Source organism: Bactrocera neohumeralis, chromosome 3 (assembly GCF_024586455.1).
Source record: "Bactrocera neohumeralis isolate Rockhampton chromosome 3, APGP_CSIRO_Bneo_wtdbg2-racon-allhic-juicebox.fasta_v2, whole genome shotgun sequence".
Taxonomy (NCBI): domain Eukaryota; kingdom Metazoa; phylum Arthropoda; class Insecta; order Diptera; family Tephritidae; genus Bactrocera; species Bactrocera neohumeralis.
In genome coordinates, this window is record NC_065920.1 from 27,293,775 (window position 1) to 27,311,542 (window position 17,768).

Consider the following 17,768-nt stretch of genomic DNA (forward strand, 5'->3'; position numbering starts at 1 on the left):
AATTTTTAAATTTTATTTTCTTGGTTTTAATTTTCAAATAAATGAATTAAGTTAATTTTTAGTTTTAATTAATTTTATTTTTTCAATTTTAAAATTTAATAATTAAGATTTTAATTAGTCAAAAAAATTAATTTAACTTTTAATTCTAAAATCAGAAATTAAGATTATTTTTTCAAACTGTAAGAATTTTAATATTCAAAATTTGAAATGTAATTTCTTAATTTTTTATCCAAAATATTTTGTTTAAAAATTTTCAAAATTTAATTACGATGAATGTTTAATTTTGTTCATAAATTTTAGGATAAAAAGTTTAAAAATTTTAATTTCGCTGAATTTAAATTAAATTTTTAATTTCTTTTAATTTTTCAATTCTGCGATTGAATTTTTAAACCAAAATTTTTTGAATAACAATTTTCAAATTTCAATGTTGATGAATTAAAAATAGTTTTTTTAATTTTTTATTCAAAATATTTTGTTTAATTTTAGGATAAAAAATTTTCAAGTTTTAATTTCTGTGAATTTAAAATTAAATTTTTAATTTCTTTTAATTTTTCAATTGTGCGATTGAATTTTTGAACCAAGATTTTTTGAATAGCAATTTTCAAATTTCAATGTTGATGAATTAAAAATAGTTTTTTTTTAATTTTTATCCAAAATATTTTGTTTAAAATTTTTGAAAATTTTAATCGAATTTTATTTTGATCCTAAATCGTTTGTTTAAAAATTTCCAAAATTAAACTTCGATGAAAATTTTCAGAAATTAATTTAAAATTTTTGATTAAATTTTTTTTGGTTAAAAATTTTCAAATTTTAATTTCAATAAATTTAAAATTAAATTTTTAATTTCTCTCATTTCTCAAATTTTGAGATTGAATTTTTAATTCAAAATTCTTTTAATACAAATTTTCAAATTTTTATTTCGATGAATTAAAAACTAAATTTTCCAATTTTTCATTAGTTCAATTCAACTGGCAATGTTTTTTCTTCAGCTGATTTTAGAAATGATAAAAAAATTTAAATTTCCAGCTACAAAAAAACACAAAAAACTGAAACTACAAAACTATAGCATGCGGTTTCATGACTTTATATATTCAGAAATGTTTTTCAGTCGAATTCAAATGCATTTTAATTCATATACGCCAAAAGTTTGCCAACACACCGCGTATTTATTTGCCTTGTGTGTAGCTAGCTGGTTTGTTGCAGCGTTTTTTGGCTTAGAATGTTCGCTATCTGCTTGCAGTGCTCTATATTTTACATCGCCAACACTTGCGCATGCGCTCTCATAACATGTTGCGCAACACCATGTCACCGAAAGCATGTCGCTATATACTTACATATACCTATTTATGTAATACGTGAACCCAGTGTGGATAAAATACTTATACGAAAATACATAAGCTAAATGTATTGATTATAATTACCGTTTAATATTCATTCATTGTTCGCATTGATTATTTCATTTATAATCCATAAAATAATCCAGACCTTTTTTTTTGTTAAAAAGTTTACGGCAGGAGGTTTTTTATTTAAAATGGTTTTAAAATACCTTTAAAAAGGAAAGAAAATTTTAAACTACATGCTAAAAGTTCCAAAATCCAGCGCAACCTCATATGTTTGCTCTTTAACTGCGAAGAATGACCACATTTCAGCATCATAACTAATTGCTCGGCTGGAAGTGGCCTCGTCAGTAACCTAAAGAAAACAGATATGATTTTATTTACTAGGATATAGGAAAACGGCCTGCAACCTCCACATACGGTGAAGTATTATTCACTCGGCCTAGTTAGGAAGCTTTCATGGAAGTCTAATATCGAGGAGAGAACAAGGAAGTCATTGATTGTTTTGTACATCTGCAGAGGACCCATTAGAAAAAGGATGTATCCCTCACAGAAAATAATCCTCTGGACCCACGGCAGCATAGTCAAGCCCGTTATGTTTCATGAGGTTTTTATTTGGTAAAAGGCCCTAGAGAGACCACACATATAAGAAAGTTTCTTACGTTCAACGAACGGCACTCATCAGCATGAGTGTGGCACTAAGGTCCACACAAACCATGGCACTGAATATCATTTTGCATATTGTGTTCATATACTATATGTATCCAGCAGACTCAAGAACCTTGGTTTCTAAGTGAACATGGGTCTGACATTCGGAAATCCTTCCTCGCTTTGACTTCGCAACAGATATCTTGGATCGTTGAGTCGCCCAACCAAACTCATGCGGCTCTTCCTATAGCCACATACCCGCGAGGGAATTTTTGGGTGGGTAGAAGTCATTGGAGGAAAGGAGCAGTGAGCTTATTTACGGATGAGTTAAAGCTTAGGGGAAGATTTATGGAGAGGTATATTGTCAGGAGCTCTCAACTTTAGTTTCAGACTAGCTGAATGTTGTTGCGTTCCAGCGGTAAATTTGTTACTTCACAGCCTTGTTGAGATACGTGACTATCCACTTCGATAGCATGGTCGCGATAACAGCCTTAAGCTCACTAAATGTGCCTTTAAGGCTGGTTCATAAATGCTTAACCAGGTTATTATTGGCATTGAGTGACTTTGTGATAAGACTTGTTGGATGCCAGACCACAGCGGTATCAGGTAAAAGGGAACTGTAGTCCTCCGGATATCATTACAATATATTATGGGTACTCGGTTTTCCACTCTACTCGTGCGTTCCACTACTGTATAGCTGGGTTTTACGGGAGCTTAGTCAGCGCCATACTACTATCGGTTGTCACACTGTTGCCAGGTCCTTTTGGTCCAAGATCCATCTTAAGAGATCCAGCGAGCTCTTTGCGTTCAGTAAGACAAGTCCCTCTCTAGTCACGGTTTTAACAGGGCATTGCCTTATCGGCGTACACACTGCAAATTTGGGAATCTTACCAGATGCCAACTGCCGCAGCCGAAGACGATATGGAGACATCTCATTACTTTCTACTTGATTGCTTATCATATGCGAGATCAAGTCTTAAGCACTTAGAAGCTCACACTTTCAAATAACTTACTAAGCTTGTAGGAATAGAAATTAAATGCCTAGGCAATTTTTTTTTGACTATAAGGCCCTTTGCCGTTAGGTATTCTATTTTTATGGCTTTAAAAGGCCTGCTTTAGCAGTCTATATAGTTAGGTATTCTATTTTCAGGGAATCCGGATTACCAAAGACATATCAGAACTATGTATTATGAAAAAATATTTATAAATTTCTGTTTGTTTATTATAAGAAATAATACACATGTTCCAAAAAAACTTAAACCAATAAAGCATAAAAGCGAATGTAGTGTATAATAAACATGTTATCCGGATTAGAGAATATAGAGAATGTCCTGTAATAAATGGATATCAATTTTGAACTGATATAAAAATTTCAGAAATTAAATAAAACTTTAGAGAGCGAGATAGAGAGATAAAGAGAGAAACACAGAGTAAAGTTTGAAGAATTCTTTCCCAGGATTAACATAAAATCGGGAAAAATAATATTTTGAGAATTTTGAAGAATAATTTTCGTAAAAAAATTCTATAAATTCATTTATATATTTTTATTCAACAATTCCGATCCTATCTAAAGCCACTTTCAATCCATAGAATAGTCCAACAATTGCTGTCAAGAGTTTCAACTTCAGTGCATACAATTTACCTTATCTTACAGACGTCAATATTCTATAGAGTCAACAGCTAGGTATGTTAATTGAAACTCCACACACGTAGCCACATAATTAACCCTTCACTATGCAAATATGTATGACACACAATGCAACCCTGTCAAATCTATCATACTCGTGCCATTGTTATTCACTTCACAGTTGATCGTTAATGTTTGTGTGCCCAATAAGGCTACTGAATGCATACTCGCCATATTTTCAGAAGTCATTGTTCGAGTTCTTTGTTTGTATGTTTGAAGTCTGCGTTAGCACCTTTAGCAAATAGTAGCACGCACACATAAGCACACAGCTTTTTGCGCCTCACGTACGACGTTGAAACCAAAAGTTGTTATGTCTACTGCAGACACACGTGCATACATACATACATTCACATATGTTTACCTCTTTTTGTTGTTGCATGTGAGCAAGTGAGACGGTTTTCGTGTCACCTGTCAGTGATTTTGCGCTTTTCAATTGCTGGTTTTGTTTACCTGCACATACATACATACATATGTACATATAAAAATAAGTGTGTGCGCCGACAATTAGCTTCGGCTTGGTGGCTCGTGCCGGTGCTTTTTCAAGAGGGAGCTTGAAGTGCGCATTTGAAGCATGACGCAAAGGTATTAACTCAGAACAAAAACAACAACAATAATGCTAATAATAACAACAACAACAATATTGGTAGTAATTGTCACTTATATATAATGTGAATTGGCATTGTTGGTACTTTGTCAAGGCTCCAATGACTGGCCAGCTGCAAGATTTATTACTTAAATATTACCCTACATGATCAGATATACGAAAAAGCCTTCTCTGAATCCAAGCATATTAAGGTTTAGATCACATTTGCAGACAATTATTTTGGTTTTATAATTTAGCAAGTTGCCGTTTCTACCCAACATTTCGGAGTTTCGTAATCCTTTAGCATTGAACTTAAATTCCGTCCGCTATACTACCGTCCCTTTCAAGAGGAGTGGGATAGAGATGAGGTGAACAGAGACGCAGGGATAAGCATTTATATCTGCCAAGAGGTAGCAGAAAAGAGACTGAAGAACGTACCACTTTGTGTAGGAAAAGAACCGCAGCGATCGGTCGAGGCTTTCTTGGTGATGATATGATATTTAATTGACGAACTTCCACAGAAGTACAGGGCGGTTCTGAGAGGACATGAAGGAGTGAGGAGATTTTAGTACCGATGGTCTAACAATGGGCCTCCTAAAAAGCTGGATGCGTCAGCACATTGTATCTTTGGACACAGTCGGTAACTGGAAAATCGCAGAAAACCAGATTTTATGGAAAAAGTGACTGGGCGAAGACTTTGGTTCATCTTGCACCGTTAAGCATCTTTTTTACGACACAGTACATCTTCATTTGTGGTGTACTGCGAACCGAAGCAACTATGGCGTTGAATGCCTTGCTGCATGTAGTATCGATGAACACAGCCGCAAGCTTTGTGACCAGGAAAGTTGCCCTCAGACTCATAAGATCTGAGAAGGTACCCGGGCACTCTGAAATCGTCGCACACTTGATTTTATTTCAATATAATTGGATTAGCAGGTCGCCGACCTTGCTCATATACCTTCCAGAGAGGTATGGGAGGGAAGAACTCGCTGGATCAAAGCTTTGCGAGGAGGGTTGGTGAAGGAGTAAGCTGCCGGGAACTTTCCATCAGCTTCAGTTAGATCTACTACTCCGGAGCGTAGACTTCTTCAGCGTGATGACCATCCACTTTCATAGTAGGACATCGCTATTAGCCTTGAGTTCGCAGACTATGTGATCACGACTAGTGAAAGTATATCTCGTACTCGCTGGATCACAGCTTGCGAGGAGGGTTGGTGAAAAAGTAAACTGTTGGGACCTTCCCTTAGCTCCAGTTTTAGGCTTTCAGCAGTAGCAGTAAATCTACTGCTCCGGAGCGCAGACTACTTCAGAGTGGCGACTATCCACTTGCATAGTAGGACAGCGTTATTAGCCTTGAGTTCGCATACTAAGTGAAGGGATATCTAGACTTCTTAGTCTAGTTCGGGTGCCTGGCCATAGCGGTGTTGCAGACAGCTGTAAGGCTGATAGCTCTGATAAATAGAATAGTAATTCATTATCGAAAACTGCGGAATGGGAAAGGGTAGGAGTTCCGTTGGCTTCTTGTGGTTTACTACTGAACTATTAGTCCTCAGATCAGCTCAACAAGCGTTGGTCAACTACCAGCAGCTGTGCAGCCGCAGCTTCGTTTGGTCCAGAGTTATTCGGAAGAGGTCTAAGGAAGCCTTCGCATTCTGCAAGGTCTACTTTTAAAGCTTTGTCGGTATTCTAACTGGATACTGTACAATCAAGATTCATGCGGTAAGATTGGACATCTCATTATACCCTGAACAGGGTATATTAAGTTTGTCACGATGTTTGTAACACCCAGAAAGATGCGTCGGAGACCCTATAAAGTACATATATAAATGATCAGCTGAGTCGATTTAAGTCCATGTTTAACCATGTCCGTCCGTCTCTGTATATATACGAACTAGTCCCTCAGTTTTTAATGATATCCTTTTGAAATTTTGCAAACGTCATTTTCTTTTCAAGAAGCTGCTCATTTGTCGGAACAGCCGATATCGGACCACTATAACATATATCTGCCATACAAACTGAACGATCGGAATCAAGTTCTTGTATGGAAAACTTTCACATTTGACGTGATATCTTCACCAAATTTGGTATTGATTATTTTCTAAGGCAACAATGTAATCGCCGAAGAAATTGTTCAGATCGGTTAACTATAGCATATAGCTTCCATACAAACTGAACGATCGGAAAAAAGTTCTTGTATGGAAAACTTTCACATTTGATAATGTATCTTCACCAAATTTGGTATAGATTATTTTCTAAGGCAACAATGTAATCTCCGAAAAAATTGTTCAGATCGGATTACTATAGCATATAGCTTCCATACAAACTGAACATATAGTTACTAAAAGAAATGCACCTGTGAAGGGTATATTAGCTTCGGTGCAGCCGAAGTTAACGTTTTTTCTTGTTTTTTACACAAGTTACAGCTTGCCCGGACGGACGGACGGACGAACAGACAGACAGACAGTCACTTTTCAACTTTTCTCATCATTCTAATCATTTATATAGCTCTATGTCTAACTCGATTAGTTTTAGGTGATACATACAACCGTTAGGTGAACAAAACTATTATACTCTGTAGCAACATGTTGCAAGATTTATTATTCTTTTTTTCTTATTTTTTTCTTTTCCTTTAACTTATCTAACTTATTAACCTACCATGAGGAAATTGAAAAACATTGATATATGGCACCGCCATAATACGAATGCACAACTTCCTGTGATTAGAGCTGAACTCATTTCAGACTCATATAACTCGATTTAATAGCACTACCAACGATCTTACGGTAACACAACAACAAAACCATAGTGTTGTTGTTACTGCTGCTACAATTGCAAATGCGTCACGCTACTGTCAAAGTGGCAAATGCAATTATTTTGACATTAATGATGAATAATACATGCGATGAGTCGCTTGAAATGAGCCGGCGACTTGCTTACATCTACACACACACACACACATACATACGCAAGCGCATAAGTATTTTATAATACCACAACGGCTTGAGCTTTCAGCCGTGTATCTGGGCATTAAAAGTAAAGCAGAGCAGTGCAAAAACAGTACATCATTGTTGTTGTTGGGTACAATATTTTTTTGTGTACAAAATATTTCACGCTATTTTAGCCAGCAGCAGCAAACTGAAGGCGCATTGTTGGTGGCCAGCGAGAAATAAGTGAATTTTAAGTCAGGAAAGCGACGTCTGCGCACTGTCTGCCACAACGCACACAAATCGCCAACACACATACACTCCCATAAGTGTAAGACGACGGCAGTAAACAGAGCAACAACTTTGGACTGCCCTTCGTCGCCACGCCAAAGTGAACGTTGACATGCCTTTGTCACGAATGGTTAACTCAATGATAATGGCCAAGCAGCACAATAATAATGAGCAAAAGCAATAATCTTTGTAATTACAGACAAACAACAAAATCAAGCATATCATAATTTGAGATTTGTTGTGTAAAACTTTGTGAACATATGTATTTGTAATATCACACAAAAACACATCAAAAAAGTAGTTCAACTGACGACCACTCAAGGTCATTCGCAGCACGGTGTGGCGCTTTATGGCCGCAGCAACATTTTCCAGACTATTTTTGCTATCTAACTCGCTCTTTTTGCATTACAAAGCACAAACTCAAGTTATTTAAATTTACTGCGTCTGGCTATTGAAGCATAAAACTTATTTTTTAACAAAAATTTTTGATTTTTTTATACAAATCAATCCACTGACATGCATTTTTACCTATTATTTAGGTGTAATAAACCGTGGAAAGCTCGTAAATATTTGTTAAACAAGCAAAGTTAGACTTACGTTTTAATAAAACACTAAAAATAAAAGAAAAATATTTTTCTTTGCAATTTCGGTGTAATCATTCATATTATGCTTTATTTCCTGCTATTAAAGCGCTCAGCCTAGCATAATACACACAAGCGGTGATTGCGTTTTGAAGTTTTGTCATATTTTTGAGGCACATGAGTGGTTATGTAAAAGGAATATATATATATATAATAGGAATATATTTACGACCGAATAAGTTTAGTTGAAAGCCAGCTATGTAAAATTGATCACTGATTCCCAAAATCTCAGTAGCATCGGAAAAAAGTATCAGGTGTATAGAAAAGTGCTCAAGCTACCATAAGAACACATTTATTTTCATTTTTATTATTCAACATAGTTCCCTTCAAGGGGGATATACTGCTTACAGCCAGTTTCCAAACTTCCCGATACCATTTTTGTACTCTCGCAACAATGTTGCTAAGGAGAGTATTATAGTTTTGTTCACATAACGGTTGTTTGTAAGTCCTAAAACTAAAAGAGTCAGATATAGGGTTATATATACCAAAGTGTCCGTCCGTCTGTCCGTCCGTCCGTGCAAGCTGTAACTTGAGTAAAAATTGAGATATCATGATGAAACTTGGTACACGTATTCCTTGCTCCATAAGAAGGAAGATGGGCAAAATCGGCCCACTGCCACGCCCACAAAATGGCGGAAACCGAAAACCTATAAAGTTCATAACTAAGCCATAAATAAAGATATTAAAGTGAAATTTGACACAAAGGATCGCATTAGGGAGGGGCATATTTGGACGCAATTCTTTTGGAAAAGTGGGCGTAGCCCCGCCCCCTACTAAGTTTTTTGTACATATCTCGGAAACTACTATAGCTATATCAACCAAACTCTACACAGTCGTTTTCTTCAGGCATTTCCATATACAGTTCAAAAATGGAAGAAATCGGATAATAACCACGCCCACCTCCCATACAAAGGTTATGTTGAAAATCACTAAAAGTGCGTTAACCGACTAACAAAAAACGTCAGAAACACTAAATTTTACAGAAGAAATGGCAGAAGGAAGCTGCACCGAAAAATTGAAAATGGGCGTGGCATTTTTAATATTATTATGATTTCGTCCTTTAGCTTCAAAATAGCCTTTGCTCAAAATAGCGCTCAGTTTTGGCTATTACCACTTCATGCGACGAAAATTTTTTCGCAGCGAGCATTCTTTTGAGGTCTCAGAACATGTATTTCCCGTTTCTCGGGGCCAAATCTGGAGAATGCGGTGGAAGTGAAAGCAATTCAAAGCCCAATTCATTCGAATTTCGACATGGACATTCATTGACTTGTGACACGTTGCATTGGCTTGGTGAAACAGCACTTCATTCTACATACATTCTTTTCCTCAAATGTGGTCATTTTTGTGCGATTTCGTTCTTCAAACGGTCCAATAACGCTATATAATAGTTTGCTATTGATAGCTCTCCTTTTTCAAGTTAGTCAATAAAAATTATTCCATGCACATCACAAAACACAGAACCCTAAACTTTGCCAGTCGACTGTTGCGTTTTTCCACGCTTTGGAGCGGGTTCATTGTATGCAGTCCACTCGGATGACTGTCGATTAGATTTCGGAGTGAAATGATGGTGTCATATTTCATACATTGTCACATCTCGACGCAAAAACCCGGTTTTATTACAATCTAACATCTCCAAACACTGCTCCGAATCATCAACTCGTCGTTGTTTTTGGTTAAAAGTGAGCTCGCGTGACAACCAGAGCTTTCTCATATCCATATATTCTTGAATTATATGATTTGCACGTTCAGTTGATAACTTTAGAGTGTCTGCTATCTCGGACAACTTCATTATACGATCCTCCAAAATTATTTTGTGGCCTTTTTGGATGTTTTTGTCGGTGACAACCGCTTTTGAGCGTCCACTGCGTTCACCGTCTTTAGTGCCAATTATAGCATGTCTAAACATAGCATACCAATCCCTGATAGTTGATTTTGCTGGGCCAGTGTCTGGAAACTCATCATCACGCCCACTTTTTGCTTCAGCTGTATTATTTTCTTTCCAAAAAGCAATATTTTATGAACATCCGAAATTAATTTTATTCGTTTTCTCAATAGCAAAAGTTGCTTCACTCAAAATGATATAAGTCATAATCATCCGATAGCTGTCAAATAATACTCGCGGTTAGGGCACAAAAATCATATGTATTTAATTCTAATAGTGAAATCTATGTATCAATCTGTGGACTTTTCAATTATTTATATATAAAAATATTAAAGTGTTATACACAATCGCAAAACTTTTAAAATATGTTAGATTTTGGTCTCAATTTTTATGAAAAAATATATTCCTTGGTGGTGCTACTTGAACAATTTCTTAGGAGATTATACCCTTAAAATGAAAGATTGATCGAATTTGCTGGCAGCTTAGGCTAGAGAGATCCGATCTGAAAATATCTTCGGATATTATAATGTTCCATGGGTAATACTCCATGCTAAAAATTTTTCCATACAATCATCTTTATTTGATCATTCAGTTGGCGACTAACAACTATATGCCTGATAATGTTATCTTGCAGATAACAGATCAACTCAGCTCGTCATACTGATATAATTTATGAAAAAATTTTCACCTAAAATGCAAAACAACTTAAGTCTTTTCATAAGGGCGAGAAAATATAATAGAAACCACTGTATGAAACAAATTTGTTTTGGATTAATATCTCAAAAACTATTGAGGGACTGAATGTCTTAAAGACTCAGCTCTTCAAAAGTCATGCTTGTCACTCAAATATATATTTATGAAGATCTCATTCATATAAATATCGGTTCTAATAAATTACAAATATGTTCTGCTTGTTACTCTGTACCGACAATTAATTGAGTAATTTGTGAATTACAGAAATTTAATCACAGTTATTTAAATACTTTTTTCTACTCTCTTTGCAGGACCTCTACTACATTGCCTTGGGTTACCCCGAAAAGGAATTGAACACAGATATCGCATTAATAACAGGCGGTGGAAATGGACTCGGTCGATTGCTAGCGCAACGCTTGGGCAAAATGGGCACCAAAGTGGTCATTTGGGACATAAGTAAAGAAGGTAAGTAACGGGAAGGAGAGTAGAAGCATGTTTTGAGGCTGCTAAGCACTCAGAAAAAAAAGAAACATGTTTTGAGGCTGCCAAACGTTTAGAAAGAGAGAAAAACCAAATCTTAAGCATTTTACTGATGAGTCGACGTTGCGAGTTTTCGAGAGAAAGGTTCTAAAAGATTTATGGTCCTTTGCGCATTGGCCATGGCGAATATCGCATTAGATGGAACGACGACATTGACATAGAATTAAAAGACAGCGGCTGCGCTGGCTAGGTCATGATGCCCAAAAAACTCCAGCTCTGAAAGTATTCGACGCCGTACTCGCCGGAGGAAGCAGAGGAAGAGGAAGACCTCCACTCCGTTAGAAGGAGCAAGTGGAGAAGGGCCCGGCTTCGCTTGGAATATCCAATTGGCGCCACGTAGCGAAAAGAAGAAACGACTGGCGCGCTGTTGTTCACTCGGCTATAATCGCGAAAGCGGTGTCTACGTCAGTAAAGAATAAGAAGAAGAAGAAGATATAATTTTTTCTTTATTTTTCATTTTATTTTATTGTAGTTTAAAGCATTTTGTATTACTTGAATTGAAAAGTCTTTGATTTCAGGTATCAAGGAGACCATCGAAATGGTCGAAGCGGAGGGCGGCTACTGCAAGGGCTATGTTGTCGACATTTCCAAAAAGGAGGAAGTGTACAAGGCAGCAGAAGTCATCAGAAATGAAATTGGCGATGTAAGTACAGCTGCAGAAGCAGAAAGATTTTGTTTTTTTTTTTTTTTTGCGAGAAATAGCAACAATAAAATATTGTAAAGGTTGTAACGTGAGTTATATATCTGTGGTGAGGGCACAATAGAGCCAAGATCGCGGTACATTCCTCGTTTATCAATATAATGTGTGGTAGTTACAACTCTTTCACAGCCATCATTGGAGTCATGATAAATAAATGTGATATAATTAGTATTTAGTTTTGACAACAGTTGTTTGCAAAGAGTTCTGAGTTGATTAGTGCCAAGATTTGATATAGCTAACATATAACGCAAAATTTCGAAGCAATCATCACATTTTTCGAGTTCTAAATGAGCTGCTACTTCTCTATTATGGGTAAGACTTTATGTTCCGAACCTTGGAGGAGACTTCTACCACCTTAGTTCAACAAAGAGAGTTCGCACAGTAGCAGTTTTGGTGATTTGCTGCCAGATTGTTTGATGTCTGGTTCGCAAATAGCTTGTCAAAAGCATTTTACATCGACTTCTAATACGAAAGAGCTCTCCATATAAGGAAAATATTTTTAATTTGATAGCATTTACTCCACTTTGGATTTAATTGTACAAACTACACTTAAAGAACTATATAAATGCAGCTACCAGTTTTTGTCTACTAGCCTTGAATCTCATATACAAAAAATAGAGGCATTCATTGCAACAAATGAGGCAACAACACAATTACTGCTGAAAGCTCGTACTTCAACTTGACTTACATATGTATATACATAGAATACGAAAATACAAATGTATAAACTTTGAAGTAAGCAACTTGAACTTGTTTTATTATATGTAAATGACCATTGGACTAGTATAGCCTATAGCTGCCATACAAACTCAATATCTTGTATGGAAAACTTCATTATTTGACGAAATATCGTCATGAAATTTGGCATGGAACATTGTTCAAAGCAATGCTATAATATCTGAAGAAATTTTCCATATCGGTCCACTGAAGCATATAGCTACCATACAAACTGAATGATTAAACTCAAGTCCTTGTAAGGAAAACTATTTAATTTGAGGAGATTTCTTCATGAAACTTGGCATGGATTATACACCAATGCAATGGTACAATCTCCGAAGAAATTGTTTAAATCGGCCTTCTTTAGCATATAGCTGCCATACAAACTGAACGATCTAACACAAGTCCTTGTATGGAAAACTTTTTTATTTATCTAAATATCTTTACCAAAATTTACAGCTGTTGTTATCTTAGGCAATGCTATAATCCCAGACAATTTTGTTTAGAACAAACCACTGTAGCATATAGCTGCCATACAAACTGATCTCAACAAATCAGAGTTCGCCGAATTCGTTCGAGGCGTTCTTGAGTCATAAATGCTATAACGAAACTAGCTTTATTATTATTATTATCCATAGCATCTAGATAAACTTCGTGCGAACTTTGTAGGCAACCTTTCATAGGTAATAAATCAAACTGTAATAGCTTTAAAATCCATTCCACATCGGTGCAGCTGGTGATAAAAACAATACAAACACACCTTTTCTTAAATAAAAAAAAACATTAAAATTACGCAATCGCCGTCGGTCATTACAAGCTAGTCAAAAATCGAAATAAACTGAAATAAGCATAAAGTTGCCAAAATGCATAGAAAACGCTCGCCTTGGCATCAATATTGCGGTTGACCGGCACGCATGCGGCATGAACTCACGCCCAGAATGGCGGTAAACTAATGTCCAAAAACCATCAACATACATATGTTTGTATTGTAAAACTTGTTGCACGTTTCTAAATTGCAGTTTCGCAAGAACTCGTTTGAATATTTAATGGCATTAATAAGTCTATTTATTAATTCAAAGCCTTAGCAAAGAATTAAGATAGAAATTTTCATTGTCAAAACAAAGTTTGTAAGCGAATTTCGGTAAGCTTTTGGTGTAAAAAACTGAAAGGAACGAAGGCAATTAAATGCTGAAATATACCATAGATCGATATACATACATACATAAATACTGCCTGTTTTCTAAGTAATGATAGGGCTCATCATTGTCGTAGAATTTCTGATGAAAGCTCTCAAGATGAAGAAGACAAAGAGAAAAAAAGAAATATTCACAAAGATTAAGTGGGTGTTTTCCTTATAAATCCGGTCAATTTCAGCATCGATAATGCACTTCCCAAAAACCAAATATAGTAAGAGCTTATTTAAGATTAGGGTAGGATTGATGGCTGATCCCTCAGAGTGTCGAGTGATCACACTTAGACTGTTTCGTAAAATCCTTTGTGAAACCAGACGAAAAAACTCACTTAGCTGGATATCAGCTAACTTTCTATTTCCGGTAGTGCACCTGGTTGTTTAAAATTATGAGATTCTTCGTGGTTTTGCCTTGATCTGGCAAAAGCGAGACATTCGAGAAGGAACTGTTTAGATGATGCTAGCTCATATTCTTTCATACAGCTGATGCAACTGGCAAGCGATAAAATGTTCAATCTTACCGGATGAATCCCGATCAAACAATGTCCGATTCAGGGCCGGATCCAGAGATAAAATTCTGTACTTGCAACTCAATATGCTTTTCTTCGCAGAATGTCACTTATGATGAAAATAATGTATAATTTTGAACTTTTGGTGGATCCGCCCCTGGTCCGATTAGAGCTCCTACAATCATTGAAAGATGGACCTTGCTGAGAGCGAAGAGTTTACTAGACCTTTTTCGACTTACCCTAGGCCAGAAAGATCTTGCGACCGCACAGCAGCTACTCGTTTGCAGAGCTAGTCTGAGTACTCCAGTAGTGAAACACAAATAGTCAACGGAGCCTCTACCCGTTCCCATTCCGCAGTTAATAAGACTGAAGTACCTGTTCTAGCAAGCTCACCAGTCTTACAGTTACCTGCAATACCTCTACGGTCTGGTACCCCAGGCTAATCATAAAATAATGCGAGAGATAGCAACTAGACATCCTCTCAATAAACTTGAGCACACGGTCGGCAAGCTCAAGGTTAATATCACTGCCCCGCTTTCGGAGTATATGGTCACCACTCTGAAGAAGTTTGCGCTCCGAAGCAGTAGATCTACTGATTTCGTTTGTAATGCGCTACAGTGATCAGGAAGCCTGGTGTTGATGGAAAGTTCCCGATAGTGTACTCCTCCACCAACCCTACCCGCAAGCTTTTATCCATCCGTAAAAAAGCTCACCGTCTCTCTCCTCCAGCGAGTCCTTCCCATACCCTTCACGAAGTATTAGAATTAAAGTGTGAGAAGATTCCAGAGTACCCAGGCCCGCCGTCATCTATCTATTCATATTATAATAGTGTAAAATTACAAAAATAATGAAATATGTTAATACAGGTTCAAGATCTTCAGTCAAAGTTATTGTTCTAGTTCCTAGTAGACACATCAAAGCCCTAATCTTACAATAGTCAATAAGTTAACATTCGAACCCGAAACTTTCGTGTCTAACACAAACTGCCTGTACATATCCGTCTACACTTTTTAATCACACAATAATCATTGTCTCTATGTCTTCCAGGTATCTTTGTTGATCAACAATGCTGGTGTTGTGTCTGGTCGTCTTCTCTTGGATACGCCTGATCACCTTATTGAGCGTTCGTTCAATGTTAATGTCATGGCGCATTTCTGGGTGAGTGCCTAACATATAACGGCATAAAAAATATGCATAACTGTATACTATATATATTTTTTTTCCAAATTCGTTGTCAACCCACAGACTACCAAAGCATTCCTACCCAAAATGATCGAGCATCAACGCGGACACATTGCCACCATTGCTTCTCTTGCCGGTCACGTGGGCATTACCAAACTGGTCGACTATTGTGCTAGCAAATTTGCGGCGGTAAGTCACTGGTATTACCAGCTATAATATTATTAATAATTTTGATCTAAGAACTAAGTAATCTGATTTGAATTCTATAAATTTTTTATTCTCACCAGGTTGGCTTTGACGAAGCATTGCGTTTGGAATTGGACGTGCTTGGTCACAGCAATATTCAGACCACCTGCATTTGCCCGTTCTTCATTCAGGCAACCGGCATGTTTGACGATGTTAACGCCAGGTAAATAACCCAAACAACCAATAATCGGCTCCCAATGAAAACCGAACTCAAACATTATATGAATTTTCGCCACAGATGGGTGCCCACATTGAACCCCAACGCTGTAGCTGATCGCATTATAGTGGCGATAAAGAAGAACGAAAAGATCACAATCATACCCGGTTACATACGTCTGCTGCTCACACTTAAATGGTAACTAAATTTTAAAATTTTGGTTAAAAAAATATTAAAGCATTTTTTCTCTTTTCTCCCGCAGGACCTTCCCTTGGGGCTGTGTGGGCGGTCTGCTGCGTCGTCTTGTGCCAGATGCGGCGCCACACGGTGTCGCTCAGAAGCCATTACCCACAGACGTTTCCACTAAACAACAGCAACAACATGAGCAGAGCGTCAAAGTCGCCGCCGCTGCCAGCAAAGTCGCCCACACCAGCTTAATCACGAAGCACAACACCGATCTGTGCACGGATTTCAGCGATACGCTGCCGAAGACCGCCTCGTTGCTGGTGCAACGTACACCGTCGCTGGGCGAGCGTGTTCTCTGAGATTCGCTGCTGCAATTCGCCTTGAACTTATTAAGCGGCTTTGGCATTTCGTTCTAGGATCAGTGCGCGACAGCTGGCGCACTCGTCTAGTGATATTACGTTTACTTAGTATTATGTTATTAATTTGTAATTAGTTTAGATTCTAACGGCTTAGGTTACGGTTACGAGTATAAATGTAAGGCGCTATGAACAATAACTTTTAAGGTACGGAAGAAAGCATTGATCCACAAAATATACACTTATATGTATTGATGCTAGTGGATCCGGCCACGCATTGCTGTGGTATACATTTTATACTATTATTCATATAATAAACTATTCAATACAGAGAAAATATTATTTACGAACAAAGGCGAACATGTTTTTGTCGGTATAAGAATCCAAGGGATTGTACTTGAGGTTCAATTTTGCATAGGTTCATACAGATTATTGTCACTGAAAAAATAACAAATTTAAGGTTTAGTTTCAATGTCTGTTTAGCAGCAACTGTCAGTTAAGTATTGGTTAAAAAAAAGGTTAATTACCGAAAGAAGGAAAAAGAAGGGAAAGTTTTCCAGAACTTTACTGACAAATGGCTGCCAACCAGACATTGAGAAAACGCACCTAAATATTTGTCATTTTACTCAAAATTAAAATTACAGTTGAACTTCCCTGACTCGATCATCATAATCCCCAAAAAAACTTCGAGTTAGAGAGACTTCAAATTATAACAAGAAATTTGTATGAAATTTGACTTCTTTGCCAATTCAAAGGTTCGAGATATGGAGAACTCCCAGTTCAAGAAGTTCGACTAATGGAAGTTCAACTGTAGTATATTTTTTAAAGTGATAAATGCATTCGTTTATATAATGGAATCTCTCATAAACAGACAATGACGAACCAGCCTTTCTGTTCAGTTAATGGAGTTGTCCGCTTAATATATTGAACTTAAGAAACATGAACAAATTGTGCGACCGGCACGGTTAATGGAGTTGTTCGCTTAATAGAGCGTCCATTTAATAAACTTTTCACTGTATTTTTTTCATTTCTGAAATGTTTTGACTATCCTATCTTCTAAGTTGGTTCAAACTGGACACAGTGTGCTAAATTTTGCTGAAATCGGTTCAGTAGTTTAGGAGTTAACCCCGGACAAAATGTGACACATATTTTTTAATATAATATATGTATATGAATATACTCGTAGATAGGTATGTATATATACATATGCAAATGTAGATATATGTATATTTAGCGTTCAAAAGTGTAATATAGCCGAAACAATCAATCGAATAATTAAATAAATTTACTCTGAAGCTTT

The 17,768-nt window shown here is 36.6% G+C and overlaps 1 protein-coding gene across 1 annotated transcript in view; it reads left to right on the forward strand.

Moving 5' to 3' along the window:
• The window catches only part of LOC126753287 (estradiol 17-beta-dehydrogenase 11), a 43,181-nt gene extending 25,413 nt beyond the window's left edge, over positions 1 to 17,768 (forward strand). Inside the window, exons 3-9 of the mRNA XM_050464615.1 lie at positions 10,998 to 11,151; positions 11,745 to 11,869; positions 15,389 to 15,499; positions 15,587 to 15,712; positions 15,811 to 15,932; positions 16,008 to 16,124; positions 16,189 to 17,768. Of these exons, the coding sequence (XP_050320572.1) occupies positions 10,998 to 11,151; positions 11,745 to 11,869; positions 15,389 to 15,499; positions 15,587 to 15,712; positions 15,811 to 15,932; positions 16,008 to 16,124; positions 16,189 to 16,471 (1,038 nt within the window). The 3' untranslated portion in view covers positions 16,472 to 17,768. The remainder of the gene's footprint in view (positions 1 to 10,997; positions 11,152 to 11,744; positions 11,870 to 15,388; positions 15,500 to 15,586; positions 15,713 to 15,810; positions 15,933 to 16,007; positions 16,125 to 16,188) is intronic.